At 41.9% G+C, this 19,534-nt stretch overlaps 1 protein-coding gene across 3 annotated transcripts in view; it reads left to right on the forward strand.

Moving 5' to 3' along the window:
• HEATR5B (HEAT repeat containing 5B) overlaps nucleotides 1-19,534 on the forward strand; it is a 2,176,461-nt gene that overhangs the window by 1,471,959 nt on the left and 684,968 nt on the right. For all 3 annotated transcript variants that reach the window (XM_044058540.1, XM_044058533.1, XM_044058548.1), the window contains exon 24: nucleotides 15,761-16,012. In XM_044058540.1, the coding sequence (XP_043914475.1) occupies nucleotides 15,761-16,012 (252 nt within the window). The remainder of the gene's footprint in view (nucleotides 1-15,760; nucleotides 16,013-19,534) is intronic.

Consider the following 19,534-nt stretch of genomic DNA (forward strand, 5'->3'; position numbering starts at 1 on the left):
TGTTAGGAACCTGGGATGCAACTCCCAGACTTGTTCTGAGTTGATTCTAAATGACAAAAAATACACTGAACCCACAGACATCGCCAATATCCTGGCAGACAGGCTCAGTGCAAACTTCTCCCCCCCCCCCCCAAAGAGCAAGTATCTATCCCGGCAGAGTGCAGCCTCCCAAACATCTCTGATGCTCAGGTGAAGGCCGCCCTCTCCAAAGCAAAAACACTGCTTCCATGGGACCAGATGGCGTCCCGGGTTGCGTCCTACATGAACTCCAAGAAGAACTAATCCCTCAAGTAAAACTGCTGTACAATCTCAGCCTCACTACAGGATATGTGCCCAAAGAATGGCGTACAGCAACAGTGGTCCCACTCCACAAAGGTGGTGCCTCTGGACCCTGGAAACTATCGCCCCATAAGCCTGACTAGCCTAGTATGCAAGGCTATGGAGAGGATCATCATGGAACTCATAAACAAAGACATTGGGGACCTACAGACACTAGATCCTACCCAATTTGGCTTCGTCAAGGGCAGATCCTGCCTTTTGAACCTGGTCGCCTTCTTCGAAACAGTCACCAAGGCCATAGATGAAGGGAAGGTAGTCCACACAGCCTATCTGGACCTCGCAAAGGCATTTGACACAATACCCAACTCGGGCATCATAGATAAGCTATCCAGCCTAAATATATACCCCTATGTCACAAGATGGGTTGCAAACTGGCTCAAAGACAGAACCCACAGAGTCAGAGTTGCTGGAGCCATGTCAGACTCGAAACCGGTCACAAGTGGTGTCCCACAAGGTTCTGTCCTGCGACCTCTCTTGTTCAGTATTTACTTTTCTGAGGTACAGGCCAACGTGGGAGGACTATGGCTCACCAAGTTCGCAGATGACTGCAAACTGGGCGCCATAATCGACTCTCCATCTGACACAAACATCCTTCTAAAAGGTCTCGCAGAGACGGATAACTGGTGCCAGAGCCATGGTCTAAAGCTAAATGCCAAAAAGTGTATAGTCATACCCTTTGGCAAAAACAATGTGCCCACAAATTACCACATAGGTGGTAACCCATTAAGTACAGAGAAAGTAATTAGGGATCTGGGGACCCAAGTTGATAGCAATCTCTCCTTTGACAACCACATTGCCAAAGTGGTTAGAAAGACCTTCTACATAGCCCACCTCATCATGAAAGGATTCACATCTAGATCAAGAGAGGTAATCGTGCCTTTATTCATCCCTCATCAGGCCCATCATAGAATACAATGCCCCCTTTGGGATGTACCTTACCCGACACCTGCAGCAATTAGAAAGACCCCAAAAGTACCTCACCAGGAGGATCAAGGGACTCAAACAGATGCCATATGCTGCTCGGTTAAAAAAACTCCAGCTCTACTCAGTTGCATACCACCTACTTCAAGGCGATCTATGCCTGACATATAAAGCTATGTCCAACCCAGAATTAATGGACATGCTCCACCTTAGTAAATCTAAATCCCTTAGAGCCACGCGCTCGAGGGACTTGAACCTCAGCACAGAAATAAATAGAACATGCTGGAGGGACAGATTCATAACCCAGAGGCTCCCTTCGCTCTGGAATAGAATTCCAATTCATGTTAGGCAGAGCACCTCACTGACTCTCTTCAAGAAGAATCTTGATGAGTGGATGGGGGATCGTAGGTTTGTCCCAGGGGTTACTTCCGTGTTACTATTAGACAGAGGCACAGTAAACTAAACTTTAAAAAGGGCACAGTATACTCAAATCAAGGGGTGGCGTAAGCCAAACACAATCGGGCTAGGCTTATAAATGCCCCAGGGCAGATAGCCTAGTATGAACCTATGAACACTACCCCTGATACTCTGTAGCAACTGGCTGCATCCCCTTTTATTCTTGCTTTGACCTCCTCATTCAGACTTCCCTTCCTCTCAAGATTGGCTGCCAAATACTTGAAGTTGTTAACATGTTCCACTACTTTCCCTTCTGTCTCACTTCTCAGCTTCTATTGATTTACCCTATTTGCTGCCATTACAACTGTCTTATCTGTACTCACATGCATCCCATGTGCCTTCAGCTTTGCTTTCCATTCTCCTATCCTTTTCTGAAATTCTTACTCAGAGTCTGCCTGTAGTGCCACATCATCTGCATACAACACATTTGTTAATCCCTCCCATCCGACCTGTTTGCTAAAGTAGTCCATCACCATTATAAGTAGCAGTGGGCTCAGAGCCAAACCCTGATTCACACCCACTCCCACTGGGAACCCCTCTCGTGAGACTAAGGACTTTTCATACTTGAGTTATTGTGTCCTTGTACATAACCCGCACTAATTCTGCCAGTGTTTCTGGGACTTTGAACCATCACAGAATTGCCCAAATCAGCTTTCTTGGGACCTTGACTTATGCTTTCTCCAGGTCTATTAATGCTCAGTTGGACTCTTTCCTCATCTCTATCTTCTTCTCATCTATCTTCTTCACTGCAAACATCAGGTCAGTTGTGCTGCATCCTGATCTGAATCCTAACTCCTCATCTCCCATCTTATTTTCTTCTACTCTATATTCTTTTTCAAGCACCCTCTTCAGAACTTTCATGCAGCGTGACAGGAGTTTTGATACCTCTGTACTTTCCACAGTAGTAAAGGTCCCCTTTCTTCTTGAACACTGGCACTGGAATGCTTATTCTCAATTATCTGGGATATGTCTTTCTGTCCATACTGGTATGAGTACTTTCAGTAGCCATTTCTCCTTTGTTTCATCCAACATCTTTACCATATCTGCTATGACATCATCTGAGCTTGCTGTTTTCCCTGACTTCTTTTTCCTCAGTGTTCTTACTTCTTCTAGGGTGGGCTCATCCTCTTCTTTCATTGCAGACTGTGTGTCTTCTGTGGGATTTTTCTTCATTCAGAAGCTCCTGGAAATACTCCTTCCATGTGCCTTTAATGTCCCATGGATTGATGAGCAGGTTCTTGCTGACATACCATATGAAGGGTGTCTGACTATCTTCCTTATATTTCTGTGTTTGTCTTGCAACCTGACAAGAGTTTCTTTGTGCCATCTACCGAGTCATTTTCCAGAAGCTGATAGACTGCATCTTATGCCTTGTTCTTTGGTATTGCAACTCTTCTCTTAGCCTTTTTATTATCTAACCTGGATTCCTTCCTAGCCTGGTCTGTCTTTTCTATCTCCCACTTTTCTTGCAATCCTCCTTTCTTTTGATGACTTTCTTCTCCGTCGCATATCGCCTACTTAGAGGTGATCTCTGGCTAACATACAAAACTATGTCAAACCCAGAGCTGTTGGACATGCTCCACTTAAAGAAATCCCAATCCCTCCGAGCTACATGCTCTAGGGACCTAAACCTTGTCACCACAATAAACAGAACATGCTGGAGGGATAGATTCCTGTCCCAGAGACTTCCCATACTCTGGAATAAACTACCTATCTGTATCAAACAAAGCTCCTCATTAGCACTCTTCAAGAAAAATCTTGATGATTGGATGGGAAATAGGAAATTCACCCTGGGGATCACCTCTGTGGCACTGCTCGACAGTGGCACAGGAACATAATTTTCTTGGGTGGCAAAAGCCAGGGTACCTTTTTGGCTGGGCTTGTATAGGCCCCAGGGCCGATAGCCTAGTACCTACCTATGAACCTAGACTTCTGTATTCCACCATCAGCTTTTGTTCTTTCCCAACTTTCCATTGTCCAAAGAGCCTTCTATCAACCTAACAACACACCTGCACTTTCCAAACTTCTTACCCCTTACTCTAACCTGAATTCACTTCGCTCCTCTAGCAAACTCCTAGTAACTTTAACTAAATCCAACAACCTTGCTGGTGACTCCCTTTTCTCTAACGCCATTGGCAAACAGTGGAATCAACTTCCTATTGAACTTACTTCAATCCCTACCCCTGCTTTGTTCAAACAAAAACTTAGAATTTATGTTAAAAATCACTGGTTATGTCCATGCTTTAACCCCGACTAAAACTCTAACTCCCACTAATTTCCTCTACTTATCCCTCTCACTCTCCGTTTACCTTCTTTCTATGTGCATGTATTACTACCATTACTTTATATGAGTTACCTCTCCAATATTCCTTCTCCTCCTTCAGGTTCATTTCGAACTACTGAAATCTAATTCTACTTCTCAGTATAATGCAGTAATACTGTAACCAAGTAAAATATCTAAACTAATTCACCTGCTAAGTCTCATATTGTACTCTTGTGTATATACATTCTGGAAGAAATTTAAAGCAAATGTTTTCTTTTTATTGCATAATTCTGTATATTTTTTTCTTTAACTTGTTAAGTAGTAGTTAGCGGAGCTTTTCTCCTCGGGCCTCCACTGAAAATGGACATGTATCCAGTTGGACTAGCCCGGTTAACAAATGTAAAATAAATAAAAATAAAAATAAATGTACCTTATTCCATACCTGGCTTGGCCACTTATTTGTTCTGTATTCCTCATACATGTTGTTTTGAGGGACTGTCCTTCTTCAACTACACCTATTTCCATTTCTTCCTGAGGTGCTAGAGCCCTGAGTAATTCCTTGATCTCCTGTTCTTTATCACCAGTCAACTTCCAGGTCTACAGCCTAGTCTCTGTTGACCTTAGAGCCTTCTCTGACCACTGCCTGAGCTGATTGTAGCAACCAGTGGTTTGTACTGTGAGCCAACTATTTCACTGGAGATGACTTTGCAATCACTGATTTTACCGTATTGCCCTTTTTTCTTACTAGGAGAAAGTCTACCTGATTTCCATGTTGGCCACTCTTGTATGTGATTTTGTGGCTGTCACTCTTGCTGAACCATATGCTGGCTTTCATCAAGCCATTTTCCAGACAGAAGTCTAGGATGGCCTCCTGTTATCCCACCCATGTGGACCAATGCAATCCTCATACCCTGTGCTGTCTGTCCTGATATGTGCATTAAGGTCACCCATTTCAGCACCAATTCATGTTGTTCTGCTTTATCTAGTAGGCTCTGCAACTGCTATCTGGATGCAATCTTTTCCTCACTGTCATGCCTCTGGTGTGGAGTATAGGCTGAGATTCTGAATACTGCTGTACCATTACACTGGAGTCTGATTGCCATGAGTCTTATCACTAATTTTGATAACCTCCCTCTTGTCTGAAGCCAGAATTCCCACACCATTTCTGATCTGTCCTCCTCTTGAGTAGTAGTAGAGTCTGGATCCCAAGCCAGTTGGTTTTGCTGCACTTCCCTTCTATCTTGGATCTTGAACTCATAGGATGTCCATCCTCTTCCTTACCATCATGCCATCCACTTCTGCGCAGTGTTCTGCCAGTGAACCTACACTGAGTGTAGGAGTTCTTAGTTCACTTTTAGCAGACTGATTGGTTTTATATCCAGCTTTCATTCAACAGAGCTACTACTGGAGAACTGGATACCGGACAACTAGGGCTGATGGATTTTATGGTGGGCGCACACTGGTCAATAGGTGCACATTCACCCTTTCCACCATTAACATAGAACCTGTTGTGTAGGTCAGAGTAGGCCAGTCCCCAACCCACTTATCACCAGTAAGTACCCATGGTCATTTTGCAACATTAGTCAGCATGACAGAATCATCTGTAGCTATATTTTAAACCACCGAGTTGATAACCCTGACACAGTGCGCAGTCTGTGATCTGTGTTTTCCTATCTTGAAGATGCTGCACACCACAGTTGATGCTCAGAGTTATTGGTCTATACAACTCTTCCACCTATAGAAACTATCTAGAGTTTGTGCTGCTGCTGCCCACAACTCCATTCTTGAGTGAATTTAAAGTGGAAACACTCAACATGTTATTGGGAGGAACCCCAGAGAGACACAGTGAGAACATGCATACTCCTTACAGGAATTGGCCTGAGGTCAGGTTCAAACCTTGAACATTGTGAATGGGAGGCAAAGACCTTAACCATTATGCCAACTGAAATACTCATTCTTATTCTTCAGCTAATCTGGAAATTCAGTGACTAGGCCTAAAACACATCTTCATTTCCCAGTGGTAGCTGTAATAGGTGTTGTTTCAGGTTGTTGGGTGCTTAACAGTTCAGGAAACTGTTTTGATATATGGCAAATAATTTGTCAGCTTGTTTGGAGTGAGACCTGCTTCCATCTTAGGATATGGCTGCTTCTAGAGATCTCTTACTTCTGCCATATCTCCTAGAATGTGTCTCAGTGCTGATGGAAGTTTCCAGAAATCCACCTTCTCATCATACATATTCTTCTAAGTTTAAGTAGTTTTCCTTTTGGACAGAGGAATTTTTCATTCTACCTCAGACATTTAGCTTGCAGATCATCCTGACTTCTGTCGGGCGTATATTCAATTTAAGGTAAATAAATAAAAAATGACACAGCTATACATGGCCTAAAGCATAAAATGTAATAAATAGTATGCAGTTTCAAGCTAAAAAGTTCTTCAGACCAACACAAAACAAGAAAAATGTAAAACTCTTAAATACTAGAACCAACAAATCACAAAAAGCAGTTAATCAATATATTAGTCTTCTAACTTTCAGTAAAGGTCTTACAGGAACCATGTCATTCAAGCTGTAGTATTTATCTGCTCTTATTTCAGCAATCCATTTAGTATCTGCCTTCTCAGTTAGATTTTTCACCACCTCTTATGTTTCTGGTAAGCAATTGATGTACCATAAACTTAAAAGAGTGAACAGGAAAATCGGTCACGTGTTTCACCAATGCATTACTTGTTTTATGATGTTCTTCGTCCCCCATTGCTGCAGTCCTTACTATTGGGTGTAGTCCGCTGTCCAGTCGGCCCGAATACCAGAGTATATGGCTGACGTCGGTCAGGGCGCATTAGACTGACGTCAGTACGTCAGGGTACTAATGCGCATGACCGACGTCATATCCTCAGTCTTTTTTGCCGCATGGTCCAATGCAGAAGCAGTTTTGCGAGTGCAGGTTGGCGTTCTGAAATATTTCCGAAACCGGAGTTTCAGACCGAAGCAGAGTTGGCTAAGTACCCCGTTGGGGAACATTTTTGTTTTTTCTTGTCTCAGTATTTAACCAGATGTCAGAAAAAGTGAATAACTGTATTTCTTGTGGGAAACAGATACCTCATAGGGATTACCATACCTTGTGTATACCTTGTTTAGGGCCTGAGCACGACGTTGTTGGTTGCCGCTCTTGTGCTAGGTTTAACAAACGCACTATTAAGAGGAGGTTAGACTGTGCCAGGTTAGTGTTTGGGAAGCGTTGCAATTATAAAATGCCGTTGGATGCTCCGACGCCCGCTTCGTCCAAGAAGCGCAAGGACAAAACAGCGAAGCCTAGGGTTGATGAACCGGCAGTCCCGGACGTCGGTTCTTTAGAAGGCTCTGTGGAGCCAGAGGTTTTGCCAGGAGTTTCCATGGAGTCTCAGGCAGAAACTTTACTGTTACAGGATGTGCCTTCTCAGGAGGTAGGCCAGGCCGAGGGGGCTTCTCAGGTGACTGTTCTTCCTTCTCTTCCCAAGGTAGTTAGAGCCTCTCCTTCTGTTGCCAAAACTTCTTTGAGAGGTAGGCCAAGTTCAGCTTCAGTGGGGGCTTCTCCTAGCATTTCGGGTTCTGTTCCTAAGAAGCATATGCTTAAAATGGCAGAAGATTTGATTACTATAATTAGAGGTTCTATGCCCCCTCCTGATAAGAGGCCTAGGGTGGAACCGGAGTTTGATAGTTTTGAACAGTGTTCAGAGGCTTCTGAGTCTTCTGTGGAAGATTTGCAGGAGTATCCTCCTTATTCTGATTCTGATGTGGATGATTCCACTCCTACAGCTTCTCCTCCTGAGGATTTCTCATTTTCAGAGACTCTGCATTCCATGAGGGAGCACTTTAAATGGGAAGGCCAGGATTACTCTGATTCCAGGAAAAGGCTTAGGGAATTCTTGTTTTTACCCCAGCATAGGCCCTTAGCTATACCTCCTGTGTTGAATGTGGTGGAGGATGTTTTTGCAGAGGCTTCCCTGAACCCTGACTCTTTGCCTCCTGCTCCTGTTAAACCTGACAGGTATTATAGGGTGCCCGAAGCTCATAAGTATTTGTTTAAGAGTCCTAGGGCGGATCCAGAAACTGTTTCTCAGGGGCCTAAAGGTGTTAAGGCCTCTGTGGTTAAAAATCCTGTTCCCACTGATAAAGAGGCAAGGGCTTTGGATAGGTGGGGAAAGAAAGTATATACTTCTTCCACTCTAGCCATGAGAGCGTTGAATTGTCAGTTTCACATGCTAAAATATCAAAATTATCTCCTTTCTCAATTGAAATCTAAGGTGGATGCTTTGGCGGAAGGTATTGAGTGTAAAGAGTTGCTGGATTTGGTTCATGTGTCTGAACAAGTGGGTAAGCATTCTTTGCAATGTGGTTTTGATGCTGTACAGGCCTCCTCGAGGGTGGCTGCCACTAGTTCTGTTCTTCGCAGGCATGCCTGGTTGAGGGATCAGAATTTAGCTGAGCATGTTAAGACAAGGATTTTGGATGCTCCTTTACAGTCTGATGTGTTGTTTGGTTCGCCTGTGGAAGCAGTTTTAAAGAAAATGGAGGACAAAGCTAAGTCTATGCAAACTGTTAAAGATTTTTGCAGGTGCAGCCACCAAGTTTAGTAGAAATTGGCCTGCTAAGGGGTGGACATATCCTGCTTATGATTCCCAGTCTAGGGGTAGGTCTAGACGTGGTAGGGGCAGGGCTCAAGGTTCTTTTAGGCCTAGAACAGGAGTTCACCTGCTCAGACTTCTGGTGAGGGCAGGGGTCAGTCCTTTCGTAAACAGACCCAATGACCTGCCTTTTCAGCTGCCAGTCGATTCTCGTCTGGCAGCTCCTTTGGGAGGAAGACTGTCTCTTTTCAAAGAAAATTGGGATTTAATTACTCAAGACAGATGGGTGTTGGATATCATTCACCACGGTTACAGGTTTTATTTCCACACAATGCCCCTTTCAAAGGCATGCCAGACGTTCCTCCTCCACAAAGAAAAGAGGCTCACAAGCAAGTTTCTCAGTTACTCCAGATGGGGCCATTCAGCCAGTCCCTGTATCAGAAAGGGGCCTAGGATTTTATTCTCGCCTGTTCCTAGTACCAAAGAAGGGGAACACGTGGAGACCAATTTTGGATTTATCTATCCTCAACACTTATCTGGACATTCCCAAGTTCAAGATGTTGACGTTACAACAGCTTTTACCTCTGCTGGGCAAAGATCACTGGATGGTAACTTTAGATCTCAAGGAAGCTTACCTTCATGTGCCTATAAGGCTAAGTTGCAGGAAGTATCTGCGGTTTCGAGCTGGAAATTTTCATTATCAGTTCTCTGCATTGCCCTTTGGCTTATCTACTGCCCAGAGTATTCACAAAGGTTCTGGCTCCAGTGATAGCTTACTTCAGGCTACAAGGAATTCAAATCTATCCTTACTTGGACGACTGCCTGATTCTGGCTCAAGAAAAGGAAGACCTTCTACAGCATCTGGAATATGTTATAGCAGTGCTAAGATGCCTAGGGTATTCTGTGAACGAAATAAAGTCCAGTCTAGTACCCTCTCAAGACATGTGCTTTCTGGGTGTGAGACTGAATACAGCAGCCCAGATGGCCTTTTAACCCCGGACAAACAAAAGAGTCTATCACTTTACTTCCATCAACTATCTCATCAGTCCGTGCTGACTGCAAGGACAGTCCTTCAAGCATTAGGGTTCATGGCATCTTGTATTCTGGTGCTTCCCAATGCCAAACTGCATATGAGGAAGCTACAATGGTATCTCAAAATGTATGGACACAGCACTGCCAGGATTTGGACACTGTCATTCAAATAATACCTTGCCTTCAAAAAGAATTTTTGTGGTGGGCTCAGGAATGTCACCTAAACAAGGGACTCTCTGTGACCCGGCCAGAGGCGAGTCAGATTTTAACGACAGATGCCTCGGACATTGCTTGGGGAGCTCATCTAAATGGAAAGTGGATACAAGACAAGTGGCCTGCCAGACTACAGCATCTACATATCAACATGAAGGAGATGTTAGCAGTCCAGTTTGCATTAATGGCTTTCAAGGAGTTACTTCTTCCAGGGCAGGTGTTGATTCTAACAGACAACACAACTGTCATGTGGTACATCAACAAGCAAGGGGAACACATTCTTATCCTCTATGCAGGCAAGCAATGATTTTATGGGAGACTGCGCTAAGCTTGCAACTAACTCTTCAGGCAAGGTTTCTGCCAGGAGCACAGAACTCCTTAGCAGATGTGTTAAGCAGGCAAATCATGGATCCCCACGAGTGGAAACTGGATCTTCATGTATTTCAGAAATTGACAGTGTCATGGGGAACTCCAGACATAGATCTGTTCGCTTCTCCACTAAACCACCAGCTGCCAAAGTATTGCACAAAGGGGTTTCATCACACAGCTTGGAAAGTGGATGCTCTGTCTTTCAGTTGGAAAAACCTTCATGTGTATGCCTTTCCACCTCTGCCTCTTCTTCCAAAGGTACTATTAAAGGTCAGACAAGACAGGCCAAGGATGATTTTGATAGCTCCAGATTGGCCTCGGCAACACTGGTACCCACTACTACGGAGTCTGGTAAAGAAGCCTCCATGGCCTTTACCTCTGATTCCTCATCTGTTATCTCAGAAGGACGGTCATCTGCTCAATGTCAAGCTTCACTCTCTTCATCTAACAGCCTGGCATATTCTGTGTTGAAACACAACAGGTCTCAACTTCCTCAACAAGTTTTAAATGTGATTATGGAAGCTAGAAGACCTAGTACAAGGAAAGTGTACGCAGAAAATGGAAGAGATTTTTATTTTGGAGTACAGCGAAGAATTTGGAGATTTCTGAGCCTAATTTGAGTGTGGCTCTTCAATATCTTACTGAGTTATTGGACAAAGGTTTGTCCTTCTCTTCCATTAAGATTCATGCTGCAGCAATTTCAGCTCACTATGATTGTGACCCACCTTTGTTTTCGCATCCTTTGTTCAAGCAGTTTCTTAGAGGTGCAAAGAATATAAGACCCCCACGTAGAGCTCCTACTCCTGCTTGGGATCTCAATTTTGTGTTGGAAAAACTTACTCTACAACCTTTTGAGCCTGCGGCTACTGCTGAATTGAAATACTTGTCATGGAAGACTGCTTTTCTGTTGGCTATTACTTCTGCAAGAAGGGTGTCTGAGTTGCAGGCCCTTATGGCAGTAGAGCCTTTTTTGATTTTCCATAAGGATAGGGTATCATTACGTACTAATCCTTCCTTTATGCCTAAGGTGGTTTCTAGTGTGGTTTTAAACCAAACTATTCATTTGCCTACTTTTATGCAGACCCCCCCAAATAAAGGGGAAAAGATTTTGCACACTTTAGATGTACACAGGCAATTCTGTTATTATTTAAGCAGGACTAAGGATTTTAGGCAGTCTCAGCAGTTGTTTGTTTCTTTTGCTTTGAGTTCGCAGGGCAAGCCTGTGTCAAAACAAACTATTTCTAGGTGGATTGGCTCTTGCATTGCATTTTGTTATTCCCATCATGGCAAGGAGATTCCAGCTGGGATTAGGCCTCATTCCACTAGGGCTACTGCCACTTCAACAGCATTTCTAAGGGGGGTGGCAACTAAGGATATTTTGGAAGCAGCTACTTGGAGTTCAGTGCATACTTTCTCTAAGCATTATCACCTTCCTATCTACTCTAAGTCTAGGGCTGGTTTTGCCACAGCTGTTTTGCAAGGCATGTTGTCTGCTCCTGCTTTTTTATGATTTGCCAGCCTCCCTTACCTCTGCTTTGGGATTCTACCCAATAGTAAGGACTGCAGCAATGGGGGACGAAGAACATAGTACAGTTTTGTACCTACCATAAATGTAGATGTTCGAGGATCCCCATTGCTGCAGTCCAATTTACCCTCCCTCCTTCCCCTCTATGTTTAGGGGTGGTTGTGTAGGTGAGGTTACATGCTGATATTCTTGTATATATTGTACATATTTTTGGTGCAGGTATTTTGGGCCTTGTCTTTTTAGGGTCTTCTGACATCTGGGGCAAGAAAAGACTGAGGATATGACGTCGGTCATGCGCATTAGTACCCTGACGTACTGACGTCAGTCTAATGCGCCCTGACCGACGTCAACCATATACTCTGGTATTCGGGCCGACTGGACAGCGGACTACACCCAATAGTAAGGACTGCAGCAATGGGGATCCTCGAACATCTACATTTATGGTAGGTACAAAACTGTACTTTTTCGAATGTCACGTTAATGTTCCAAAATCCATTCTTTCAAAGTTCTGTTGGTCTTCCCCACATGAAAATGACAACATTTTTGACAGATCTCAAAGATATACATCATCAGGCCTTTTGCAGTCAGGATATACCTTTGGCTGATACTTTGTTCCTGTCATTGGATGAACAAAGCAATTGTCAAATATTTAAATTCAAATACTGCATCTGCAGCAAGGAAATATCACAGTCCTTATTGATCGATTATGATCTGATGTTTCTTTTTGTCTCAGCCTGTAGTAAAGCTGCCTTTTCAATGATGATGAGTTCTTGAAGCAGAACAAAGGGGAGTTGCCCACAGTCCGACTAATAGTGTCATCAGCCCTTAAAATGGACCAACGCCTTTTAATTACATCACAGATTGCCTTGATGTTACTGGAGTAGGTTAATACAACCCTTGTTCTTTCTTTATTAACTTGCCCATTCATAAAATGTCCAGTTCCGCTCTCATTTGTCTTAGAAAAATAAGGTTTTGCTCTTGTCATTCTGAGATCACGTACCTCAGAGCAAAACCTATCAGTCTCATTAATTCCATATCCTTTGTTAATGCCGTCAATAGAAATTCTATCTAAGGCATGAGTAACTTCAGAAGCCTTGAAATTCTCATGAACTGTCCCTTTATAACATTTTAATATGTATATGCTGGATCTGTACTTGTTCAATGAAGACTGCTGTTCTTCCAGCATTTTTTCGTAGACTAGTAGTTAAATTTCCATTCAATTTCCATTCTCTTCCTCTTTGACACAAACATCCAAAAATTGATCTCACAACTTGAGCATTCAACAGTAAACCTTAAGAAGCTCATACATCCATTCAAATAACAAATAAATTCATGATCTCAGATTGACAAAAGCAAAACCTTATTTTTCTAAGAGAAATGAGAGTGGAACTGGACATTTTATGAGTGAGCACGTTAATAAAGAAAGAACAAGGATTGTATTAACCTACTCCAGTAGCATCAAGGCAATCTGTTGTTGTTGTGTCTTTCGACTTTTCCTGGTTAGGGGTCACCACAGTGGAACTCCGGTCCGCTAATGATTGGCAGTAGATTTTTACGTGCCGAGTTGCCGGCCCTGATGCACAACCATCAATGAAGGTATGCCCATTCACGTATGTCTCCACACAGAAGACGCTCTAGCTGAGAATCGAACAGGACAACTTCTTACTGTGAGGCGACAATGCTACTGCAGCACCACAACATCAAGGCAATCTGTGATGTAATTAAAAGGCGTTGGTCCATTTTAAGGGCTGATGACACTATTGGTCAGATTGTGAGCAACTCCACTTTGTTATGCTTCAAGAACTCATTATCGTTGAAAAGGCAGCATTGCTATGGGCCGAGACATAAAGAAACATCAGATTGTAATCGATCAATAAAGATTGGGACATTTCCTTTGCACTGATGCAGCATTTGCAGTTATATATTTGACAGTAATTGCTTTGTTCATCCAATGATGGAAACAAAAGTGTCAGCTGAAGCCATATGCTGATTGCAAGAGCTCCAATGTGATATATCGCGCAATTTCAAAAACTCAAAACAGCTAACACGAGTTGAAAAAAGAAGCAAAGGATCCAGACACCACCTTTAGCCTTTTGTTCTGCTTAGTAAGTTTTAGATCTTCTTCAGAAACATCTTGCATTCTATCAAAAATGTCATTTTTATATGGGGAAGACCAACAGAACTTTGAAAGAACAGATTTTGCAATATTTATGTGACATTCCAAAATGTAAAACAAGTAATGCATTGGCGAAACATGTGACCAATTTTCCTGTTCACTGTTTTAAGTTTATGGTACTTCAGTTGCTTACCAGAAACATGAGGTGGTGACATGCAAAATCTAACTGAGAAGGCTGAGACTAAATGGATTGTTGAATTGCAAGCAGATAAAGACTGGCTTGAATGCCATGGTTCCTTTAAGACTTTTATTGAAAACTAGAAGACTAATACACTGATTAATTGCTTTTTGTGATTTGTTGGTTCATTTTTCTTGTTTTGTGTTGGTCTGAAGAAGAGCTTCTTAGCTTGAAAGTGCTTACCATTTATTCAGTTTTACACTTTTAGCTGTGTGTGGCCGGGTCATCTTTTATTTATTGAGTTTATGTGATAATCCGGCTTCAGATTGCTTTTGGTGTTTTTCATCTTTAATACATGTTCAACTTAAATTTGAGCTATTTAATTTCAAAAAATTCTATGTGACATAAGGTTGTTGGGATCATACGTTTTATTCATCATTTGCTGGCTAAGCATTTCCCTCACCTTGGAAGATGTTCTCCTTCCTGGGACTTCAACTGTGTTGTTGACAGGCTTTCCTTTCTTCCATTTAAACTAGCTGTTTTGTTGACTTTTACATTTTTTCTGAATGATCTTTTCATCATCTGTGGAGCATTTCCAGTTTGTAGGCTATTTGTAGGAAACTCCATACGACTTTCACAAGTAGTGGTTGTTCTTTGAATTTAAACTGTATTTTTTCTCTAAAGTTGTAGCAGAATTGTCCTTTAACCTCTGTTTTCTTTGTGGGATGCAAAGTGTGAGGGTGAGGAGCCCTTCATAATCTGGAAATGCTGCAGCAGCTCAGTTTTTTCCTCATATTAGTGCCTGGATTCAAGAAGAAGGAGCAGCTGTTTTCCATCCTTGTTCCTGGGAATGAGGGCCTTACCATGACCGAATAAATCCTTTCCAAGTAGATTGGTAGCTGCACTGTGTTTTTCCATCAGTGGCATTTCTACTTCCACTGCTTGCTTCAACAAAATTCAACAGTATCACCATTGTGGACACATGCTTTTTGACTTTTATTCATAACTTTATCTAGCATTATTGCTTTGACTATACCTTGAGGACTCCGTCCTCCTTTTGACACCTCATTGCTTCAGGAACCAGCATTCTGAGTCCTAGTCTATGAATTTGTCAGCTTTGGCCTCTTGGAAAGTTTACCTTTTGTTGCTTATGATTCTTTCCAATACCTACCTACTACAAAAGCCTTCCAAAGTCAGTTAATTTGCAAAGAGGTTTTCTATACAAGTTGCTTATTACCCATTATTTGGACAACATCTCTCTCCCTCTCTTGTTACTATAGATGGATTTTCCTGTAATTTGGACCAGTATATAATTTATTTTATTTTATTTTTTTGTCACGTTTCTGTGTACGTTTCCCCTGTCTTGCAGGCTGTGCTCTCTCAGTGGATAAGAAGTCAAAGTAAATGGCACAGTGGCTGAACATGCACTCCTAGTCAGGTGAGCATACTGCCAAGAACTGGGATAAGAACAACTTGTACATGTGCCAAGAAATGAAGGCCTAACTTTTCTCCACTGCAGGAGGCCTTTTGACAGATTGGTAAATATCATGAGCACTTGTTTGTTTTTTTGTTTAGGCTCATACATAACAACCTGTCCTTCTTTTGAAGAACTTGTTTATTAGAAGGAGATCCCAAGAATCAACGAGGATGTAAGTGGAGAAGAAGGAGAAAGAACAGCTGTGTAGGTAATTACATGTACCTGCTTTTTTGTTTGCGTTTGTGTGATATCTTTTCTTCTTGTTTTGCAGATATTAGTACAACAGCACCATTTGATGAAATGAAGGATGAAGAATCTGAGAAAAAAGATGAAATGGATGATGATACAATGTTCACCACATTAGGAGAAGATGACAAATCAAAGCCTTCAGTTGCTCCTCGCTGGCTGACTCGTGTCTTTGCTGCAGACTGTGTGTGTCGTATCATCACACTTTGTGAGAACATGGAGAAGGCTCACTTTGACCTGGCCATAGCACGTGCATCCAGGCTGAAGAACCCAAAAAGTAAGTGGCAGAGCTGAGAAGTTTCTCTGATATTGTACAGAATATTTTTTTAACACAGAGGACAGAATATTAATGTTTTCTGACTAATGTAATATTTTATGTTGCTGTTTGTATTTATTTTGACAGTATAAACTTTGTAGAGAATAGAAATTAACTCTTGACGTGAGTACTTAAATGGCTGGATTTTTCCAAAATAGAAAGAATACTGTTACTGAAATGACTATTGCAGACTTGTCAGAAAATGTGGGATTGATAAAGACTTCAAATTCACTGTTAAACATATAGAAATATAAGAAAACATTTTTGTGTCCCCCATCATTAGACAGTAAACAAATAAAAAAATAAATAAAATAAGATATATACTTTTAAATAGACTATTACAGAAGTTAGTTTTGCACTGCTTCAACTTTTTCATACTGTGGTTTCATTATCCTATGCATGTAGCTAAGTGAGCTGTCAGTGCAGCTTAATTCAGACAATTTAAAATGTATTGAACATTAGGCAGATAGCTTTCCTAATTTTTTAGTCAGGCTGTGATACTGGAGGTGCTTCATGGAAAGCAAAAAGCAGTACTTTTTAACAAATGAGTCTGTCTTGTTTGGAAAATGCCATTTTCCTTTGTGTTGCTGATAAAATTTCCCTGCAGCCTTTTATTATGTCTGATATAGACATAAACCTAGACTTGCCCAATTTCTCAATCAGGTTGTCCACTCTGGACGTGGAATATGAATCAAATTTAGATGCACTCTTTAGCTTCCTGAAATCATTGCAAAATCTTACTGACCCGTTGTGACTGGGGATGAGTGTAATAAGACTATCCCATTGACTCTGGTTTTCTTCTGTAACCTCAAGTTAAGGTATTTTTGTACTTTGTCTGTAAATGCTTGGCACTGGAATTGCTTTTAAGTGTACTTTTCCACCACATACAGTTTCAGCATGCTGTTGAATTAAACTTACCCCAGGGAACTCTGACAGTGTCTTCCTTAGTACATACATTAATAAAACAGAAAGCAAACCATAGTGATATTTCTCATTATTTTTGTGCACTATATACGTATGTTTTCTTTTTAACAGTTGTAATTTCACTGCAACATTACATAAATTTCTCAGTTCCTTGCCATCACTTATACCTCATTCCTTCTGTTAAACATTATTCTGCATGTATTGTTCCCACAAATTTAATTTATTTCCATGTAATTTGTTCCTTCACTTTTCTAAAGATTTTATCTCCATTTGTTTTATTTTCTTTACAGTATTCATTAGTTCATCTACAGTTGGTATAGATTTTGATTTCCATATTCTAGTAGTTGTTTTTTTGGCGGCTAATAATATTAAACTTAGTAAGGCTTTACTATGTCTACGCAACTCAGATTCTATGTCTCATCTCAAAAGAATCATTTCCTTAGTTACAGACATTTGCTCCTCCGGCATTGCTAACAAAGTACTGTGTAGTGATTTTTTTTTTTAAATCTTCCAACTAGTTACACTCCCAAGAAACATGTTCCAGTTGACTGTCCCTTTCCCATCACACTTCCCGCATTTGCTATCTACCTGAAGAAAATTTCTCAGAAGTCTTCTTAAGGTATAAAAATACCTATGCCAAATATGTCCTTATTTCTGACTACATTTTCATTTCTTTCTTTCTGAGATCCTGATAATGTCTCCCCAGTTTTGACTTCAAGACATTCTATGGGAATCTTAACTTCCCAAGTACATATTTTTTGTAGAAAACATGTTTCTCTTCATTGTTTTAGAACATTTATATAGTACGACTGCTCTGGCTTTCTCTTCCCCAGTTGTCTCAACTTGTATCTCACTCTGTGTACTTTGTCTGTAACCACAAAAGGGTTTTGCCACTTTGCAAGGAGCTTGTTTTCAGCATTGGATGCTAATACCAAGTACTTTATTTCCTTGTGAGAACTCTCCATGTTGAGCATTTTTGTTATATATTTTTTGTGCCTGTCATTGACCCTCCATATTTTCTCTTACTGCTGGCCTTAGAGTTCCTATCCTGTCCTGCTGAAAATTTGTAAAATGCCCTATCAGAATTTTAAAGGGGATGATGTTCTTCATGTTTCACTGTTGCAGTCATCACATTTGGGTTATCCCTGCCAGGGTAGCCCTCAGTCAGCCCAAATACCAGAGGCTTAGTATTTCTGCATCGGTTGCCGTCACTCCAGGACTGACGTCAGGTCATCAGTGGTATGAAATAAGGCAGCTGACACCATTACGTCAGTCTTTCTTGCTGAGGAGCCAGAAGCAGTTTGCACGAGTGCCAGTCAGCCGTTACCTGAGTTTTTCATTTCCTTATTGAAGTTGAAGTCTTTTAAAGCTAAGTACCCCATTGGGGATCCTTTTTTATTGCTCTAACCAATGTCGGAAAAAGTTAACAATTGTCTCGCCTGTGGAAAGCAAATACAACACCGAGACTTCCATTCTTACTGCATCACTTGCTTAGGCTCAGACCACGATGTCCCCCGCTGTCGCTTTTGTGCTTTGTTCAATGCCAGAAATGTACGTCATCCGGCCCTTATTGTAGCTAGATATTTTTGCTCTCAGTCCTCGAATTCCAATATGGCTTCGGTAAGCCATCTGACAGCAAATCTTCCGAAAAAACGTAAGGATAAAGACAGAGACCGCACAGGTCCAAAATTGCAGATGACATGTCCGTTAAGCTAGCCGTGAGTTCTCCGGTCCTCAGTGAGGCACTTTCGCAGCCCCTGATACGTACTTCTGTGGTTTCGCAGGCTGCTACCAAGACCCTTTCGGAGTCCGGTATGCCGCGAGACTCTTCATTGACTAAAGATACTGCGAATGTCTCTACCTTGGATGGGTCTGGAGCCGCTGAGCAGGCACTGGCTTCCGAGGAAGCACTTTGCACTACCAATACTCGACACAGACCGACGACTTTCGCGTCTACCGTTCTTTCAAAAACTACCGAGTTTCTAAGGCCCAGGGTACAAACCACACCCAAGAAACCGACGACCCAATCTCAGGGATCTGCTTCCTTGCCTCACTCTCAGATGCTTAAAATGGCAGAAGACCTTATAATGCTTATCAGGGGAAGCCAGGCTACCCCTTCCAAAAGAAGAAGAGATTTGTCCTTAGTAGTTTTATTTGAACAGGAGTCCGATGAATGTGATGCATCTGAATATGAAGATATGCAACCCCTCTCTGCTTATGAGGATTCTGATACAGAGGAATCCATCCCTTCAGCCTCTCCACCCGGGGACTTTTCCTTTGGGGAAACCCTACATACTTTAAGGGAGCATTTCCAATGGGAATGTTTGAACTACCCTCAGTCAAAAAAGGGGCTCAGGGAATTCTTAGATCTTCCACAGCACAGACCTCTGGCCATTCATCCTGTCCTGGATGTTGTGGATGATGTTTTTATTGAATCCAGTTTGACTCTTGACACACACTCTCCTGCTCCCAGGAAACCTGACAGATACTATAGAGTCCCTGAATCTCACAAATTTCTTTTCAGAAAATCCTACTGCTGACCCGGAGGTTATCTCTCAA

The sequence above is a fragment of the Protopterus annectens genome, chromosome 1.part2 (genome assembly GCF_019279795.1).
Source record: "Protopterus annectens isolate FY-2018-M chromosome 1.part2, PAN1.0, whole genome shotgun sequence".
NCBI lineage: Eukaryota > Metazoa > Chordata > Ceratodontiformes > Protopteridae > Protopterus > Protopterus annectens.